The sequence below is a fragment of the Pelecanus crispus genome, chromosome 10 (assembly GCF_030463565.1).
Source record: "Pelecanus crispus isolate bPelCri1 chromosome 10, bPelCri1.pri, whole genome shotgun sequence".
Taxonomy (NCBI): Eukaryota; Metazoa; Chordata; class Aves; order Pelecaniformes; family Pelecanidae; genus Pelecanus; species Pelecanus crispus.
Window position 1 is genome coordinate 3096239 of NC_134652.1, and position 14624 is coordinate 3110862.

At 41.2% G+C, this 14624-nt stretch overlaps 1 protein-coding gene across 3 annotated transcripts in view; it reads right to left on the reverse strand.

Moving 5' to 3' along the window:
* Positions 1 to 259: 259 nt before the first annotated feature.
* PTPRE (protein tyrosine phosphatase receptor type E) overlaps positions 260 to 14624 on the reverse strand; it is a 29672-nt gene continuing 15307 nt past the window's right edge. For 2 of the 3 annotated variants that reach the window (XM_075717287.1, XM_075717286.1), the window contains exons 11-18: positions 14327 to 14476; positions 11902 to 11995; positions 10641 to 10717; positions 9526 to 9660; positions 8759 to 8884; positions 6849 to 7009; positions 1816 to 1951; positions 260 to 334 (exon numbers count right to left, since the gene is read on the reverse strand). In XM_075717287.1, coding sequence (XP_075573402.1) covers positions 260 to 334; positions 1816 to 1951; positions 6849 to 7009; positions 8759 to 8884; positions 9526 to 9660; positions 10641 to 10717; positions 11902 to 11995; positions 14327 to 14476 — 954 coding nt within the window. The remainder of the gene's footprint in view (positions 335 to 1815; positions 1952 to 6848; positions 7010 to 8758; positions 8885 to 9525; positions 9661 to 10640; positions 10718 to 11901; positions 11996 to 14326; positions 14477 to 14624) is intronic. The other variant, XM_075717288.1, reaches the window with a different exon arrangement.

The following is a 14624-nucleotide window of genomic DNA, read 5'->3' on the forward strand; positions in this document are numbered from 1 at the left end:
ATAGACCCTTAAGAATTAATTTACTGTTATTTAGAATAAAGATTTCTATACCATCTTATAGTGATATACTGTATATGAACATTATACTTCGCTTTAGAACATATTTATATTTAAGAAATAACTTTATACAGCAAATGCAACTTTTAGAGCAAACACAAGGTCATATTTACAGTAAAGTCAACAATCAAAATGACATGGAATAAATTAACAGAATATACAACTATTTATACAGACAAATTAAAAAATAAGGCAGGAATTTTCATTTGAAATTCGCATAATCCGAAAATATGTCGATGAAATCTTGTACCACTCTGTAGCAGAATTCATACTGTTCCTGAAAAACAAGAAAAAGACAGCAAAGTGTGCTTTGGTTGCATCGTACCGTTACACCACAGAAAATCATACATATGTAAACCCTAGCGATAAACGCAACACATTCTAACTTGGACCATTACCTGAGGACTGGTCTGTTCTGATTTTTATTTCTGCATTTATTTTCTTACCCAAGAGCAATGGTACCTCGCTCTTTTGTCAAATACAGGCCGATTGTTGCTCTTGAGTTAAAATTATTTCTTTCAGCTTTCTAGGTGATAGTTCTTAAACTGAAGCAATTCTTAGACCTGTCTCCTCATTTAAATCACGCAGCTTCCTCTACCCGGCTCACGCTGCAGCCGGTCACTCCTCCTGTGCGTTCCCCGGGGAGCCTGGCTGTTCAACTCTCACCTCCATCTTCCGAGCTTTACAGCAGAAACTAAGCGACGGCGTAACTTCTGACCACGTCACTTTACATGTCTAGAACATTAAAAACCCTCTGCGCTCCTTCGTCTGAAGCGGAGCTCCCCTTGCGAAGGCCGTGGGCAGCGTATTTATCCCCTGCCTACGCCAGCCAGCTGGCTGCTCCTCTGCGTCCTAACGGGGGGACGCGTCCTGATCTCCTAGGCGTGCCGATACGCCTTCCACATGATTTGCTGGGTGACAAAATCTGCAACAACGCCGATAATAAATGGAACTGGCATCGGGATTCACTCATGCTGGAAAGCAGAGTTTAGCAGAAGCCTTTCCGCAGGCTCAGCTGGGAATATCTGTGGCAGTTATACCCTTAACTAACATTATTAAATCGCAGAGCCAGAACCCCAAAAGAAGTATTTCATCCCTGTCTCGGCATGACTGCGGATAATCTGGTTCTACTTCTTCAACCCCTTTATTCCTATCTGTAGTATGGAGAAAACATCTACCCGATAAAGGTGTTTTGAGAGAATTGTTTCTAAAGAAGTTTCAAATTACTGAATGGAAGCTGCTATCAAAATACAAAATAACAGCATTTTTGTGTATTTTCCAAAAAACATAAGTCTCAAAAAACCTTTTTAATGTTTATTCAATAGGGAAATGTGTCTGGACCAAGCTTCACATACTACTTGTGGATGACTTTACAGAAGTCAAAGACATTTCTGCCTTTCACTGACCAACTGCACGCCCATTTAAGCCCAGACATTTTAAGGTAAGAAAGAACAACTGATAAATAGCTTAAAAGGCATTTACTTCATGTTTGGTCACCTGCAACACTCAAAAGATTTTGGTTTAACTGTCTCTGGTTTCAAAAAGACACAGAATGCTTAGCCAAGTTGTATTTTAAGAAATGCTATTAAAAAAAAAAAAAAAACCTGTAAAAATACAGATTTCTGATAACGCTTTGTACACACACAGCCATCATGCATCATTTATTTCAACCTGCAAAAAACCCCTTTGTTCTCCCCCCACCAGAATATTTACAAACATACATCCTTTGACAGAGATCCGGGTTGTTAAATACCCTACCAGTGTTTGCACCATATGTGGCCTTTGCAGTCTTAAGCTCTTCACAGCTTGAAATACATCCAAGAGCCCTTCAGCCTTCACTCGTTCCAGAATATTGCTGAGTGCTATGAAGGTACCCGTTCTTCCAGCGCCAGCACTGCAACGGAAACACATTTGCTTGACGTACAGTAGGATAAAAATGTTAAAAGAGAAAGAATAGTGATCTAGGATAGCCGAATACTACTATTAGCCAACGGCAGCTCGTTTTCTGTGCTTAGTTTGTCACCTTGGCTATGCTAGAAGGGAGACAGAATTAATGGAAATTAACTGGGAGCCAGGCTGGAACCACTGCAGACTCCTTACTGACAGCTTCTCTACGCAAGCGGGAGATCCCGAGCCGGCCGCGGCCACACATGGACACCCTCTGCCAAAGGCCAAGACTCAAATAAGGAGCTGGCAGAACCGCTTACTCAACTCTGCATTCACCTTCAGCAAAGCCAACTTTCGGTGCTCTCGCACTCTGCTTTTGGTTTTATTCTTGATGGGGGAGAACACAACCTTTGGACTTTCAGTGGCAAAACTTGGTTATAATGCAAAGGAGCACCGTGTCAACAAAGCCACATTTTTCTATTAGGTTGTGGTTTATACTTCTGCTTGGTGGACAGATATAGAACCACAGAATAGAATGCTTTGTGTTGGAAGCATATGAAATCATTACTATTATTATCATCATCATTAGTATTACTCCACAGCAATTGGATGGAAAATGTCCTATCCAACTGTAATGATTTTAATGACTCTTACATTCCAAGCCATTTCTCAGAGATGTACTGATACAAGGACAAACTAAAGCGAGACTACATGAGGCTATACTGCATACAAGAAACTAAAATTGACTGTTCTGCCTCTACCTTGATGCAATAAGCAACCTGATGTACTCCCAAGTAACAAGTAACTGTAGTTTCTTTTGTTTCAGTATGTTCGACTCGGTGTATTTTGTCCTTGTATCTGTTTCGGATAACGATTCCATGGAACCAAAATGTATTTCAGTAATTATGATCTGATTTATTATGCCTAACTCTACAGAAAAAAAAAAAGAAATAAAAAGAGATTTCTTTCTCCCTCCTAATCACACTAATTAGGGACTATTTGACACCAACAAAACAGTGGCTGTGCACTGGAAGGCCAATAGCTTTGACAGGGAATAGTTACTAAAACCAGGATGGGATCGTGCAGTTGGTGGTAAGATGGAGAGGAAGGAAGGTTCACTGGGTTGCTGAATAAGGATAAACACAAAATGTATTAAATTTAAAATTTTCCTGTGTTTTAACCGTAAGTAGGTGAATTGTAATCACATGCCATTGCTTCTACCTTACCAGATTCTTTTTGTGTTTGATAGAAGTAAGGACAAGCCTTATGAAAAGATCTACTGCAAATGTGTGTCTCCGGAGCTGGATACATCAAAAGTCTCATTGGAGGAAAAACGAACAGGTACGCTGTGTTAGATGCGTTATTCACTTTAGACAGTTACTTTTATCAGACTGAAGACAAATACAAAATCTAAAAAGATTCAGATTTATCTGTAGTTAGCTAATCTCTAGTAACCATCTGTGGTTTCTAGAGTAACCCATGAGTGATGCGTTTCAGAACAGGTCTGCAGCTATCAATAGACGAGGACATGAAGACATAAAGTAAAACTGTACGCACACATCATCACCACACACGCTGCTTGTTCATTTATGCCCAGAAGAGGCAGGTATGCATTGCTTTGCACTCCGTTTTTAACGCTCACTCTCCTTTCTTCCAAAAACATCCTTTTAGCAGATCCTTAAAGCCCATACAAGTTGGGTTGTTTTTTTTTTTTAATTAAGAATTTTTAGTATGGATGCATGGAAAACTAAACTGCCATTGAAAAGCAGGGGAAAATATGTATTGTCTCATGGGAACATAGCACTACTCTTTGCATACTTGCTTCTCTTTCTGCAACTCACTTTAAAAAACAAAGTTAAGACAGATAAATTTTATATTTGACTCAAACCTCAGTTCTTGAGACAGAAAGTTCAAAGGCAAACGACACACAGAACAGGCAAAGACTGGGCAAACGAAGGACGTAAGGGCTCTCTACATAACACAGCAGCCTTGAACAGTTTCTTAGAGTGTGGAAAGCAGGAGACAGCAAAGAGAGAAAAAAGTGTAGGTAGCCATGAACTAAGAAGAGAGGGCAGCTGCAGACACACACTGGAAGAGAAGGGAGTTAGGATTGAGAACAGATTGGCTTTGAATTCTGTTCGCAACTCAGCTGGCAAAACCCTTCTGAAGTATTTAGGGTTCTGCCTTGACTCTACTTACGAATAGTCTTTTTTAGCAGTTCCTTAAACTGTTCGTAAATAGTTGGAGAAAGTGCACAGAAGTTTTCATGAGTTCATGTGAACATGCTGAAAAATCAGTCTTAGACTTCATATGCGTTTACTTACTCATAAAGTTACATTCATTTATATTTGAAGACTCAAGTATGGCTTCATGGAGAGGTTCATGTAACTCAAAAGCTGTGATGTACAGGCTGTCCAAGTAGGGACAGGAGACAATTCTGAACATTAAAAATCCTAGCGTACATTGTGTGGTTTGGGTTTTATTTTCTTGTTTAAATCCATTCTATAGTGATTGAAGTAGACTTTAAAAAATCTAGGACAAATGCACACCAAGTGATTAAGCTAAGGCTTCAGAGAGGCTGCAAGTCTAAAAGCTCGGAAAAGTGGAAGCAATGTGTACCTCAGATAGTTCTTACACATCCAATTTGTGCGTATCAAAGACATTAGTTACTTCTATCTCTTATTTTACTGGCTAGAAGTCCTTGATATTTTACCCGCTTTAATTATCATTCAGAATTTTAAGCTCCCTAGCAATTCAAGAAAGAGGCTGTTCAAATTTGTCAAATTGCAGAATCAAACACAAAACGTCATCATCACCCACAAGTGCAGCCACCACGGGGCGGGGGAACCCACAGTCCCCTAGGGAAAATGTACGAAAATGGCAAAGAGGAAAACACTTCCAAAGCAAGGAGGAGAAATTTTTAGCAATGAATATGCATTGGTAGAAGATCACATCCCCAAACACCAACGAATCCAAGTCCCAGCTCAAGCCCCCAGGATCATTTTGCTTCAACAGTGCATGAAAACACAGGTGACGCTGCAGACAGCCAAGCACAAACCATAGTTCTCAGAGACTGAGGCGGCACCTTTGAAACTCAAATCAGAGCAAAATAAGTCAGCGTACACTGCAGAGAAGAGCTGTAATATGCCGTTCCAATTCTAACTCTAGCAGCAAGCAGACAGGTTCTACCAAAATACTTCCAAAAGGCCAGTGAGCATACTTCCCTGTAGGTGACACTACAAGAACAAGTTGAGTGTCACATAAATCAATATGGTATTTTTTTTTCAGAAGCAAAAATAATTGGTTACTCATTCAAAACCCGACAGATATCCTCTGAAATGCAGGAAAAATCTAGAAGGGGCAACACGCTACCCAGCTCACTGGCAAGAGGTTGCAGAAGCTTATTCATGCAGTAGTCAGTCATAGCGGGTCTCTATCGCGGTGTAGGTGCCAAGCATTTCTCAGTAGTGGGATCGCAGACAGGTAGAGAAAATACCACACTTAATAAAACACATGTTGTTAGATATAAAGATGCCAGGACCTTGACCTCCATGTATTGCTAGAAGATGGCCGTGGTTCAGCCAAACCAGTTTTTCTTCTACAAGGTGCCCAAGAGGAAAAGATTAAAAGGCAAATATTTAGCATGAATTAAATAATTGATTTTGTGGGCAACCAGAGAAGAAACAGTGATTGTTTTTACGTCGTGGTTGAGCCTGTGAGCTTCAACCGCAAGAGACACTTTACTGCACGAGGTCTCGCATGGACACAGCGGAGAGCTGTGCCCTCTGAAAACTTCCACGCTGGGGAGAGCAGGGGGGAGTCAGGCAGCGCATCTCCCAGAGTAGGTCCACAGCAGAGAGGCCCATGTCAAAGGGTGACTCTTGAGGTTAAAAGCATCTCATTTTAAAAAACAAAATAAAACAGAGGAACTTCTCTTCTGGAAGATCTGAAACCCTGCTGACCCTGTCCCTGTGTACTGTGAGCTTGACTTTGTATTGAGCAGAAAACAGAAAAAAGCTTTACTGATTTATAAAGATTAAAATATTTTAAAAGCAAGATATGATTTCTGAATTAGGAAAAGGCACAATACTAGTCTTACTACTGCTTTTTTTTAAAATCAGCAGATGTAGTACAGAATGGGAAAAGACAAATTTAAAAGAGTGATTAAAAACCCCCACACTCTGAAAAGCATCATTTGAAAAAACAGTGGAAAAGTCCAATGTACGCCTTTTAAAAAGAAGGTGGGGGCGGGGGGGGGGAAGATGCTGCAATAAGAAAGTACAGTTCAAAAAAAAAAAAACCCAAAAAGTGAAAACCTGGCACAGGACAAAGATATATTTTAGTTATCCGGTGTCAAGTCATACACAAGGTACCTCTTATCGTTAATGTAAACGTTGGGTTTTCTGTCCTCCCAGCTCTCTCATCTGCTTTCAAGGACAGGGGGACATTCTGCCTTCTCCTTAGATTAGGGATATAGTTTATTCTCCTGATACTTTGTAAAAACCAACAATTTGGGCCCCAATAGAACATCTGAGCGCTACATTGGCGGGGTGTATTACACATCACTGCAATAAACCTACAGCTTTACTATCCTAACCACAGTGTTGAGCAAAACTCAGGTGCAAGACTACAACTCCCCAAGTTAATAATGCATTTGTTTACTCACAGCTGTTAAGGCTATCATTAAGGTATCCACTGCGCTAATTTAGCAAAAGACGAATCAAAAATCCTTTATGCAATACTAGATTTTCTTTTTTTCCTATCTTTTTCTCGTATTTCTTGATTTTTAGTTATTTTTTTAAAGGATGCAGTCTACTCACGAAGGAAAACTGCTGTAAAAACCAGACCAATAAAAAAGCAAGGCAGTTCCTTAGCTGACGGCAGGAAGAAGCGGCGGCTCTCACCTGCAGTGCACCGTGATCGGGTGGTTGCCTGTTTGCTGCTGCTGCTTTTGGACAGCTGCAATCAGGTCGATCATCCCTTTTCCTTCCGCAGGAATCCCGATCTCTGGCCACCCATGGAAATGGAACTGCCGAACGAACCTGCTCTGCTTCTCCTGGTTACCCTGCGTGCAGGAAAACACCAGATTTACCCAGTTGTTACTTCAAAATGAAAACACGCTTCCTACCTTAAACATTTGTAGCATAAATTTTGCACCGCTATAGTAGAGGGGGCTGCTTGCAACCTGGTCCATAATATATTGGTCACGCAGACCTGACAGTTCTGTTTCCAAATTCCCCATCTACTGCACTGATAATTTACCCCTATAATTTTCGTTCTGATTTGCACAGCTGCTTTACACCTGGGTAGTACTAAGGATACCCTTAAAGATTACTCATCCCGAGTACCAATGGTTGAAAGCTTTCATTGCGCACAGGCCAAATCCAAAGCGCCATTAAAACAACCCAGTTCACGAAACGCGCTCGTCTTTGCACAACGCTACCTGCTACTTTGAAACTTAACAATTACTTGCCTTGTCTTTCTGCTTGCCGATTAAAAGCAGGCTAAAAGTTGCAGTAAGTATTAATACCACGCTAACGCAGTTAGCTCTAGACAGGTTTGGATGCACAAAGGCTTCTCTTCTGATGATTTAACTACCCTGAGATTTTTCCTTGCTCTTTCCCATGACTGCATTATAAGAGCGTATGGATGCAACGTTAGTATTCTGGCAATTTTACTACATATCATCAACTCTTGCAAGCCACAGAGAGTTGAAATCACTAGGTCTCTGCTGATGCCTGGTGCTTTCAGCGTGCCCACCATAGGGGACATCTAGCGATTGAGTCCGACGGGCAGTCTCAGGACGCCGTTTTGTACGAGAAGCCTGGAAGATTTCACCATTACGAGGAAAAAGGCTCGGTCAATCCTCCTTCCTCCCAGCTCTGCAGGAGCTCTTTTAACACAATATTCCTCCAAGTAGCATTGATGTAGTCTAGCTGGACTCAGGCACAACACAGAAGTTACTCAGATTTCTTAGATCTGCAGACACTTCTAACGATGCCAGATTGTAGCGCAAAAACATTGCTGTTTGGATATCACTTAAAATACTGTTACTTGAGTTTTAAATACTTTCCAATGTGACAGAAGTCACCAGATGGACAAGGACTCTCTGCTTGGTGAAGCACGGTGCGTATTCACGCCAAATCCACCACCCTCCTTCATAAGGAAATAGAGAGTACTTAAAATTTAGCGCTTTTGCTTTGCATGTGCGAGCTATTTAAGCGCATAAATCCTATGCAATGCAGTAAGTAGTTAAATGAATTCTATTCTTAACTGCAAGCAATTTTTTTGTTATTTTTCAAAAAGAGCAATGCAAATCAGATCCTAAAGAAACAATGCAGTGAGTGAAGGGCTGCATACCCAAAAGACCAAAACCAGGTTTTGAGTAGATCACGCCTGTAGCAGAGCAACACAAAGGAAGAGCTGGCAGGCAGAGGTAAGGACATGTGCTGTTAAATGCTTCACAGGGTTTAAAAATATTGAATCAAATGTTCTTTTATGGATATGTGGGAGATGGGAGAAAATACAAGAATAACAGCAATGACAAAACATTAAAAACAACCCCCAAACCCAAACCAAAAAACCCCACACCCCACACTGATGAAGGACGTGTTTTACTGACCCGAATTTTCATGGGGCTTTAAGCAAAAATGTTTCGTATAAGCTTCCCTCTGACTGATACAATGTCAGATGTTGATTAACCACATTTATCTTTAGACAGAAATTCCAGAATTTAAGTTACATAATTTTATTTGTAAATGCATTCAAATGCAAAAAAAAAAACCAAACCCCTCATATCATTTAAAAACATTACCTGATTGTATGTAACTAGGAAGTCCCTTACACTTATGGCATCTAACAGACTGTCATTCTTTATTTCTACGGTTATCTCTCCGTGAGTCACAGAGCCCTCTGATGGCCAGTACTGGCAGCATTTTTCCTGCAAAATGGAAAGAGAATTGGAACCGTTCCTTGCCATTTTTGCCAGTTACCTGTGTTGTCATGAATCTCCGATACAGGGTATGACAGCAGAGTAAACGTGTGCTAAAGGCTTCGTCATGAAAAGGCTAATAACCAAGAACACAGTAATAAAATATTTCTGTAATATAAACCATTAAGATGAAAAGGGCTTAGGAGTCATATATGGCAAATACTGCTTTAAACCAGATTAGAACAGAATAAGGAACTCTCTTCATTAATTAACGATGTACTAGGAGAGGCTCAGAATAAGCCACTGGAGCTTACACTGGCAGAACAGGGAGGGAAGTTTTCACAAAAGCTTTGTCCAGCCGTTCCCAAATCCCCGACCGCGGCTCCATGTCAGGCATCCCTAGGAATTTTGTGCTTTTAATGCAAACCAGGCCCTTTCACAAACCGTAATTTTCAGTAGTTTTGGTGGGGTTTCTGACAATTCAAGCAAAAGCAGCAACATTGGCCCACACCAGAGAGCTCATTTTAGGAAAGGCAAAAAAAAAAAATCTTGTATGGCTAGAACTGGTAGGCAGCGAAAGGTTTAGCTAATATTAATGCTCCTATTTTACAGGTGTTAACGGCAACTGCTTTGCTCTGGAGACCGCGTACCTGCTCCCTCTCTTGAACTTCTGTGAGCATCACGATGGTGTGGCACTTCCACTCCCACACCATCCGCCAGAAATCCTCCACCGTGTGCGGAAGCGGTCCCTGGGTGGCAATGAAGTAATCCTTCTGGCGATAGCCCTGCGGAGAAAGACCAGAGTTTATGTCGTGACACGCGAGTACAAGTGAAGAGGGGAGGAAGGTGACGGTCGCAGAGGAGATCACGACTTAAACCGGGGCTTCCCGTGAGCCGCGCTGCTTGACAGGGTGATGGTTACTGCGAACCCGGAGACACTGAGCCCACCCGATTCTTGCTCACTGCCAGAAATGCAGGGGAAAAAAAAAAAAATCCCCCAAATTCACAATCCTGAGTTGTATTTTATGACTTTTTACAGTCATGGCTGAAGGGATGAAATTCTGCAGTAGTAGTAACTGGAAGGATTTCACGACGAGTTTATCGTAATTCTGTAGTAAAGCTAATACCTGCAGCGGTTAACATCTGACTCAATTTTTGAGCTACAGCTCTATTTACATACTGCTGTGATCTTCACAGCTGTAGTATCCACACTCCTCAATCACTAATGGGCTTTTACTACTTAAGGATATAATTAATTCTCATATTTAAATAAAAACAAGACACGGTGGGAGGTGTTGCCCAGGTTCCAATAGGAAGCTGGGAACAAAGTTAGGAATTAACGCAGGTCTGCCCAGGTAAACCCCGGCCCCCAAACACCGTGACAGCCTTTCCCCGTGCCAAATGTGGGCTTTTCTTTTTCCTCTCCTCAGACGAGCACATACATCCGTTAACCTGGATGCAGATAACAGAACTGTCGGATGCTAGTTCCATGGCTAATTTGTTTCGCTGCCTGTTTGTTCGAATTTAACAAAACCCTTAGTTTATAAAGCTAACAAGACAAGAATGTTTAAATTGCACAACCGTTTAAACTGAAATTGAAAATGCCAGGTAAGAAATGTATTTGGAAGCTCTCACAAGCCAAACCCAAACAAAACCGCTGATGTTCTTCCTAAGGCAAGTAGATTGTGTCTCTTTAAAAAGACTTATCAGCAACAGCAAAATATTTGACTTGCAATTTAACTACATGAAAAGTTTTTGTACGTACGTCTATGAAGGAAGCATTGATGTAGTCTGTATACTCTTGCCCTCTTTTCATTGACAGAATCACTCTATTAAAATCATCTGGAAAAGAAAAAAAAAAGGTCTAATCTTACTTTTCCTAACTGTACGTTGATTGCTGCACTCTTACATTTGTGAAAGAACAAAACCAACAAAATCTTTTATCTAAAAGCCAGGGTGTCTCAAAGATCTTATCCAGGATTTAGCAGTGTGCGGCGGAAGGCGCTGGCTTTTCTGCTGTTGTTTTTCCATTCACACAGGATATGGCCAGCAAGGTCTGAAACTTCCATTTTCAGGTGCAGACATTACAGGGCTGCTCCAGACTATGCAAGGCATCACTCAGAAAATATGTTGGTTTAAAAGGTGGAACTGCTGAATTCTTTGCTTCAGTCCTGAAAAATACCTGATCATAATACATTTCGCACTGATAAAGTAAAAAACAGTGCATTAAATTGTTTGCAGGCACCTTTATAAGGGCATTACACTTTATATGGAGAGGAAAAATTTCTTCACCAAAAGAGTGGTCAAGCATTGGACCAGGCTGCCCAGAGAGGTGGGGGAGTCCCCATCCCTGGAGGGGTTCAAAACACGGGCAGAGGTGGCACTTGGGGACATGGTTTAGTGGGCATGGGGGTGTTGGGTTAATGGTTGGACTGATGATCTTAGAGGGCCTTTCCAACCTTAATGATTCCTCATTTTACCTTCATCAAAAAATAATCCAGCCACCAAGCCAGGAAACACGAAATTGCTACTCTCCCCTGAATTGGTTTAGTGGTGGACTTGGTAGTGTTACTGGTTGGACTGGGTGATCTTAAAGGTCTTTTCCAAACTAAACGATTCTATGATTCTATGACAGTGCTGTTTGTATCAGAAACTTTAGAGCAGACACGCCTGCGGAGAGCACGACAAAACCAAGGGGCTGGCTAACAGAAACATCCAAAAAAAAAGTGTTCTAGCTAAAAATGAAGCAAACCCAAAAACTACCACTCTGGACAGTTCAAAAGGTTTTGAAAGCATTTGAATTTTACAGGCAGAGAAGTTAAAACTTTTTAAGACACACGCAGTAATTAATTGTAGAATTCCAGTTTCCAAATCTGGGCAGGACCTCTGTTCCCGAGTTATCCCAACAGAGCTGTATTCTGATGCGAGCTGCGGCGCTGTCAACACCTATGGTGCGTACTCACGACAGCCTGAGGATAATCGTGTTTACGGCCCTTGTTTCTCTGTATCAAAAGTTCATCACTTACATGGGATAATCTGGATGACTCTAGCTTTCTTCATGTTCGCTGGAAGATTGCCAGTTCTCATGTTTTCTTTCATTATTCGAACGTTTGTTAACTTCTGTAATACAAACACACAAACGAGGATGAGAACTCCTTGGAACAGGAGCGGTTCTCGCTCACCGCATCCTGTACTTGGAGGGTTCCCGAGTGTCTTTATCGGGTACAAACCAGTGACAGAGCCAAAGCGAGGTGACTTTTCACAAAAGCCGCTTCCTTGTCCTGTCTATAAAAATGAATTCAGAACAACAGCCAGGTAATTTTTTTGTCATACTGATAAATATTTAAGAATCTGAACATACTCCCAAGGCATATCAGTAAAGCTTAAGGGCTGTAGAATGACAGCAGATTTTAACTTTTTGGGTCCGGGTTTTTTTTTTTATTGTTGTTGGGGTTTTTTTGTTTGTTTGTTGGGTGGTTTTTGGGGGGTTGGGTTTTTTTTTTGGACGGTCTGAGCATGGCTGTCAGAAGCGCAGAGCACCCATTCCTTTTGAAAAGGTCTAAGTTTCTTAAAGTTGATATTTGGAAATTTAGTTTCATAACATTAGCCACTTTTGAAAATTCCTGTTAATAAAAAGGTCCGCATACCATTTTGTCGAATTCATTTTATTTATTTTCCTTCCAGCCTTTAGGAGAGCAGAGGCAGACGGAGCAGCACACCGACCACCAACGGGCTTTTCATTTCCACACTGTCCTCAAGTACTGAAAAACTTCTCTTTTATACACTTCACTTTCTTTATGGTCAAAACATGAACCAAATTCATATTCATATTCATTTCATTCATATTACTAGTCTTACAATGCTGGTCAGAGTATCAAAACTCTGGGCCTTTACTCCCGGACTGTGCCTTCCCCGCGGCACACCCCCCTCTTGCTGGCATCACAAGGTCGCAGGAGTTTACGGACCGCTGTGCACCAAATCCTCCAGCTTGGCTCTATCCATTTTCAAGCTTTTGCTAGTGAAGGGACCAATATTCCTTATTATTTATTCGGTTCGTGCTGACAGCATTCCCAGGACACAGTAGACAAACACTGTTCTTGCCCCCCAAATTTTTTTCTAGTATAGATTACACACCTGCAAGAATGTGCGAGATAACCCAACATTAGGCTGCTTCTGCTGGGGTGGGACTTACCAGGTAACGATCAGAATTACACAGTTGCATTTCAGCAACTACTGAATATAAATTCAATTTAAACTAATTTTAATTTCATTTTCAAACTGCAAGCAGATTTTCAGGCATGTATTTGCCAGGTACTGAGTTTCAGGAGCATATCTCAGTCCCAGTAAAATCTTCAGTACTGGCAACAGACTATTAAAAAGAAACCCCTACCCGCTAAGAAATCGCTTTTCAGCTACTCTGCAATGCTGTGTTCAACAGACTTTGTGTCAGAGACTCTCACACCCGGTACAACAGAGCTCTACTCTTTTTTGGTGTAGGCGGCCTTAGTGCTCCCGAGCCATCTAAGTGTTTGCAGAACACAGCGTTTGCAGAACTAAACGTTGCTCTCTGCGCTTTAACGCAGCCTTGCTGGCCCAGCGGGCAGCAAAACCAAACTTAGGAATTCTGGAAAAAGTAGAATACGTGATGTTTTCATTTGCTTCCCTCCCTCAGCTAGACCAATACTTTTCATTTTTGAACTTGTTGCTATATCGTCAGATTTATTTTTACATCATTTGCTTTTCCCCGTTCCCAATTTCTGATTAAATTAATCCTTTAAAGGAAAGGGAGAACTCCATGACCTACATGTCATTTAATGCTTTAGACCTATTTATAGAATAAATCTTTGAGCATAGCAAAAGTCATAGAAAAGTTCTAGCTATTTCCTCAGGACAATAAAGTCTATTTTAAACAATGATCACAAACAGCCAGCGTGGTTGCTTTCTGCATTTGGGGTTTCTCCACTAAACAGAAACGCTTTTTTTTTTCTTTTTTTTTTTTCTTTTCTTTCCTGACAGGTCTGGATATTCAGCACAAGGTGTGTAAACCCTCTGCAATTCTCCCTGCCGTCAGTCATGACTGAGTTAACAATCCCACTGAGATGCAAATAAGGCACACGTAATCCAGCTCCCTCTTCCAGCCTTATCTGATCCGGCATCTAGTACCAGACCCAAACAATAATTCCATTTTTCTTTTATAAACAAACTGAAAGCATATAGCAAAAGGTCCGTAAAACGACGTAGCTTTGAATGAGCACTTGCAGAACAGGATGTTAAGCAAGGCCCCATTCACCGACTCTGCAGGACCCATTCGCAGCAAGCACAAAATAAAACAAGTTGTTCCTTTTTGATGGACCTTTTCTTTTAAGGTTACACTTCTGCTTTTGAAGTATCTTTTTTGGCTTAAATGTTTCCACACTTAGAAACTCTACGGCAAAGGACTTCCATACTTACTTTAAATTCTTCTTCTAGCCCTATTTTGACAAGGTTCGGCGCCGCGCTGTGTGACGTTTGTAGATGTTTTTCTAAGGATGACACATCCAGCTCCGTGTCGCCGTAGAGGTAGTATTCAAGTAAGGCTTGATAAATGAAGGAGTATTGCATCTGGAATGAACAGAGAGGCAGATAAGCATGCTGCAAAGCAAGGGAGTAAAGCTACGAATTCTGGCACTTTTATCTAGCTCGTTTGGTCTACAATCTACTAATTATCAAAATATACCTTAAGCTAAACCGGAGTGTTCCTGTTACACTG